This window comes from Protobothrops mucrosquamatus, unplaced genomic scaffold (genome assembly GCF_001527695.2).
Source record: "Protobothrops mucrosquamatus isolate PMUCROS unplaced genomic scaffold, P.Mucros_1.0 scaffold2327, whole genome shotgun sequence".
In the NCBI taxonomy this organism is placed as follows: Eukaryota; Metazoa; Chordata; class Lepidosauria; order Squamata; family Viperidae; genus Protobothrops; species Protobothrops mucrosquamatus.
In genome coordinates this window covers 120,838-126,540 of record NW_015388410.1, presented here as the reverse complement: position 1 = coordinate 126,540, position 5,703 = coordinate 120,838, and the positions used below count along the sequence as shown (strand labels likewise).

Sequence of the window (5,703 nt, the reverse complement as noted above, 5' to 3'; positions counted from 1 at the left end):
ATATATATATATATATATATATATATATATATATATATATATATATATATATATATATATATGTATTTTAAAAGATTATAAGAGACTGTTAAAATGTTGATCTCTGGGATGAAAAATCTTTTATTTAACACTGAGCTTTCGTCAGCACCTGCTGATGTTTTCAAAGTACGAACCAGCGTCTGTAAGCTGGCTTGTACTTTGAAAACATCAGAAGGTGCTGATGAAACCTCAGTGTTAAATAAAAGTTTTTTTCATCCCAGAGATCAACATTTTAACAGTCTCTTATAACCTTTAAATGAATACACCTGGGACTCGGATATTTAGAGTGATTACAGATTATATATGTATGTATGTACACACACACACACACACACACACACACACACACACACACACAGAGACGCAGAGAGACACAGAGACAGAAAGACAGACAGACAACTTTCTGGTTACACTATGTTTTATCTTGCTATTGTGTTGTGAATGGGGAAATCTCTGTATCTGTACAGATCATAGGAATGGTCTTGAAGGACAGGAGGGGGAGTCTGTCAAATAAGAGGACTTAGAGGCTGGACCCAGTGGTGGTATTCAGCCAGTTTGCACCACTTTGGCAGAATCGGTAGCTAATTTTTTGTTGCCCAGGCCCAGAATGGACTTCCGGAAGCTGCATCCACACAGAGAACCGGTTGTTTACATATTTGAATCGCACCACTGGCTGGACCACAATAAATAACTCGAGAAAACATTTCAAACAAGCCCAGTTCTCCCTCTTCTTTGTGGGAACCCCTGAGATATTGGAACACTGATATCTGGTCACTCCTAATCCTTTTTTTCATTAAACTACACATAACCAATTCCAGCAACTGTTCTTTATATGTTTTAAGCTCCAGTCCCTTGATCATCTTTTTTGCTCTTCTCTGCACTCTTTCTAGAGTCTCAACATCTTTTTTAACATCATGGTGACCAAAACTGGATGCAGTATTCCAAGTGTGACCTAACCAAGGCATTATAAAGTGGTATTAACACTTCATGTGATATTGATTTTATCTCTCTGATAATGCAGCCTAGAACTGTGTTGACCTTTTTGGCAGTTGCTGGCTCATATTTAACTGATTGTCCACTACGTCTCCTAGATCCATCTTACAGTTACTTTCTGGTTACACTATGTTTTATCTTGTTTTTGTCTTATATATTTGAATATATTGTCTTATATTCAAAAGAGAGAGAAAAGCATATCAAGTTTTGATAAGGCAGACAGAGTTCAGGATCACTTTGTAAGTGTCATATACTTTCAAACATGGCTTTCCTAAAGAAATGGGCTACAATACGTGACATGCCAACTCCTGGCCAGCTAGCAAGAGACGAAAGCAGTCAGGCTCATTCTCCCCCAGCTAATGTGTTGTGAATGGGGAAATCTCTGTACCTGTACAGATCATAGGAATGGTCTTGAAGGACAGGAGGGGGAGTCAGTCTAATAAGAGGACTTATAGGCTGGACCCAGTGGTGGTATTCAGTCAGTTCGCACCACTTTGGCAGAATCGGTAGCTAATTTTTTGTTGCCCAGGACCAGAATGGACTTCCAGAAGCTGCATCCACACAGAGAACCTGTTGTTCACATGTTTGAATCGCACCACTGGCTGGACCACAATAAATAACTCGAGAAAACATTTCAAACAAGCCCAGTTCTCCCTCTTCTTTGTGGCAACCCCTGAGATATTGGAACACTGTTTTCTGGTCACTTCTAATTCTTCTTTTTATTAAATTAGACATAACCAATTCCAGAAATCGTTCTTTATATGTTTTATGCTCCAGTCCCCTGATCACCTTTCTTGCTCTTCTCTGCATTCTTCAAAACTGGATGCAGTATTCCAGGTGTGGCCTAACCAAGGCATTATAAAGTGGTATTAACACTTCATGTGATCTTATAAAGTGGTATTAACACTTCATGTGATTTTATCCCTCTGTTTAATGCAGCATAGAACTGTGTTGACTTTTTTGGCAGCTGCAGCACACTGCTGACTCATATTTAAGTGATTGTCCACTCCAAGATCCATCTCACAGTTACTACTATTGAGTGAGATACCACCTGTACTGTACTTGTACATTACCTTTTCCACTGTTGAATTTCATTTTGTTAGATAACACCCAGTGCTGAAGTCTGTCAAGATCCTTCTGTATCTTAAGCCTATCTTCTAGAGTGTTGACTATTCCTGCCAGCTTGATGTCGTCTGCAAATTTGATGAGTTCCCCATCTATCCACTCATCCAAATCATTGATGAAGATGTTGAAGAGTGGTGGGCCTAAAACAGAGCCTTGAGGTACACTACTACACACTTGCCTCCATGTAGTTGCAGTTCTATTGAGGACTATATGTTGAGTGTGGTTTGTCAGCAAGTTACGAATCCATCTGGATTCGTAACTTGCTGACCAACCACACTCAACATATAGTGGTGGTGATGCTCAACATCTGGTGGTGATGCTTTCTAACCCATATTTCCCTGTCGAGATGTGCCTGAATCTAGTGTGTGGTGCTTATCTCCATTTCTTGGCTGAGGGAGCCAGAATTATCCAAAGACATTTTCTGTGGCTATACATCAAAGGAGCATAGAATGCTGTTATTTCCCACCGAACAGGTACTTATTAATATACTTGCAATTGCATGCTTTCTGTTGAAGTGGTACCTACAGTATTAATCTACTAACATTTGCATGCTCTTGAGTTGCTAGGTGCACAGGAGCTGGAGCAAGTAACGGGAACTCACTCTGTTTGGTGGCACTTGGAACTCAAACCTAGGCTATCACCTTTCCAGCTGACAGGTTCAGTGTCTTTAACCACTGAGCTATTGCACCCCTACTTTTCGATAGTAAAATCAAAACTTAATGTAGAAAATGATTTTAGGAAACTATATTTTTCCTAAGAAATCACGTCTAAGTAGAAGATGTTAGGCAATGGGAATTGATGAGCAATGCCTTTTCTTTTATTTGATGCATTCAAGTAAAGGCAGAATCAACATCTGTAAAAGCTGCTGCAATTTGAAATTCTGCATTAAGTAGGTGTTGGATTTGGTGGCTTAAATGTCCGTTTTGAAATCTATGATTCTTTCATCAAATAGGAGTACATATCTCTCACAAAAAGTAAGCTCAAAATAGAATCTTCCCTTTGTATATTTTTTTTATTAAGGCCCTGAGATATTAAAGAAGCCTTGATTCCCTTCTCTGTTTCTCCTAGAACTGTGTTCTCATTCATTTCCATTCATTTGCTCTAAAATTATGCATGTGTTGCCCTGAATATGTGGGTGGTGAAATGCAAGTGACTCCCAATTGGTCTATGAAGAGGTGGGAACCGTATGCCTGATAGAAAGGGAACATCTCAGCATGCTGAATCTTTTTTTCAGAAAGGATGTCACAATATAATGACCAGTCCTTCCTCTACCAGACATGGATTACACAAGAACACAATTTCAAGGGATGCTTTTTCGCAGTGGCTTAATGACACTGGAACTGCTGGCCAGACTTTGGTGGTTCGAGCCTGGCTCTGTGAGATGGGGTGAGCTCCTGCCCACCCAGCATTTCAAAAGCATGCAGTATTGCAAGTACAAAAACAGGTAATCAAGTAAAAGGCAACTCACATGTGTGGGAGAAAGAAGATGACCATAATCCTCTCTTATAGTTCACAGGATAGATTGTAGATACATAGAGTAGAGTGCTGAGTTCTGCAAGGTTTTGTCTATAGGTGTGAAAGAATAAAGAAACCAGCTTGGAAGAATCATCATGTGTTACCAAGCAGTTTTGGGCTTAATAGGCAGTTAATACAAAGAAGAGCAAATAAGATGATTAAAGGCCTGGAAATTAAAACATCTGAAGAACGGTTGCAGGATTTGGGTTTGGCTAGTCTAGAGAAAAGAAGGACAAGATAGCTGTCTTCCAGTATTTAAGAGGCTGCCACAAAGAGGAGGGGATGCTCTTATTTTCCAAAGCACAAGAGAACAGGACAAGAAACCGTGGATGGAAACAAATCAAGGAGAGAAGCAAATTGGAATTAAGGAGAAACTTCCTAAAAGCAAGGACAATTAACCAGTGGAAAGCTTGTCTTGAGAAGTTGTAGGTACTTCATCACTGGAGATTTCTAAGAAGAGCCTGGACAGTCACTTGTCTGAAATGGCATAGGAAGTTTTGCTTGAGCAGAGGGCTGGACTAGAAGACCTCCAGGTTCCTTCAAGCTCTATTCTGATTCTGATTCTAATTTCATGGACAGAAACATATTCTATGTATTTCAAATGGTTAATGCAATACTACATCTCAATTTTAGATCTAAGGTCAATTGCCCCAAAGAATATTGTTTGTTAAAGTTTATGGACAGATCTTGAAACAACAGATATGATGGTTTCTTACCTGCCACCACATTTGATTGTGAAACTGTTTCCTTCCTTTTTTCATTATTGATGTTTCCCTGGATTTGGATGAATACAGAGATTGCAAAGCATGTGCCACAGCATAGATTGCATTGTAAATATTGTAACTCTGGCCACTGATGCGCGTTTCAAATACAGATGTAGGAAGGGTCTCAAGTCTCTCCTGTCCAGTACAAGTTGTCTCAGACACCTCTGCTTTTGAATTAGGGAAGAAACAACCAAATGCCTGTTCCCAAAAATCTTTCCGAAAGTGATCATGATGATCATTGTTTGGACTTAGATTGTGAAGAAATTCCTGGAAGTCTTGGAGCTCTTTTGTGTGAACTGCAAAGGATAAAGCACCATGTAGGAAATGGACGTCCCAAGTGTTATGAAGGGACATTGAAGTATAATCTGTCTGAGCATTTATAAGCCAGATCTTTGGCTTCTTTGGTATATCCTCCACTTCTGAAAACCGGAGGAAACTTCTCAGAAATGTCATAGTGGAAATGTGACCATATACAATTATCACATTGGCTGTGCTGTTCATGAGAACATGGTACATCTTTAGTCCTTCATCCATGGTATCTGTAAAATCATTATAGAAATCTAAATTTGGTAACTCTGCTATGAACTCAGTGCAGATGCCATACTCTGAAAAGGTGGGGACCACCTCTTGGACAAATTTCTCTCCTTTCTTATCCTTTGCTACAAGAATTCCAACCCAGATCCATCTTAAGTATTTCAATAGCTGCATGAGGCCCTTATGTTCATGGGCTTCATCTGGAAACATTTGTTGGAAGAAAACTGCTTGAGTCTCTTTATCCATGGCTGGAGCAGACCCATAGGTCAACTGCAGGAAGACAAACATATGTGAATGCGAAGGTCTAAGTGAACCTCTGAAAATGTGTACATTCATTTGAGTCTCTGGGTGCCCTTGAGCTTATAAACTGAAACATTATGCAAGTAGTTGTCTTTATTTGGAAATATCAACCAAGATCTCCCTCTATATACTGAGGTTGACAAGAATTAAAGAAGAAGGGGTCAACCTATTGTAAGGTTCTACATTTAGGCAAGAAAAACCAAATGTACAGGTATAGTATAAGGGGTACCTCGCTCAATAGTAGTAACTGTGAGAGGGATCTCAGAGTCCTAGTGGACAATCACTTAAATATGAGCCAGTAGTGTGCTGTAGAAAGGCCAACACAGTGCTAGGCTGCATTAACAGAGGGATAGAATCATGATCACATGAAGTGTTAATACCATTTACGATGGCTTGGTAAGGCCACACTTGGAATACTGCATCCAGTTTTGGT

The 5,703-nt window shown here is 39.6% G+C and overlaps 1 protein-coding gene across 1 annotated transcript in view; it reads right to left on the bottom strand.

The window, feature by feature from the left end:
• The window catches only part of LOC107295382 (vomeronasal type-2 receptor 26-like), an 11,994-nt gene that overhangs the window by 4,635 nt on the left and 1,656 nt on the right, over positions 1-5,703 (bottom strand). Inside the window, exon 3 of the mRNA XM_015824697.1 lies at positions 4,389-5,240. Coding sequence (XP_015680183.1) covers positions 4,389-5,240 — 852 coding nt within the window. The remainder of the gene's footprint in view (positions 1-4,388; positions 5,241-5,703) is intronic.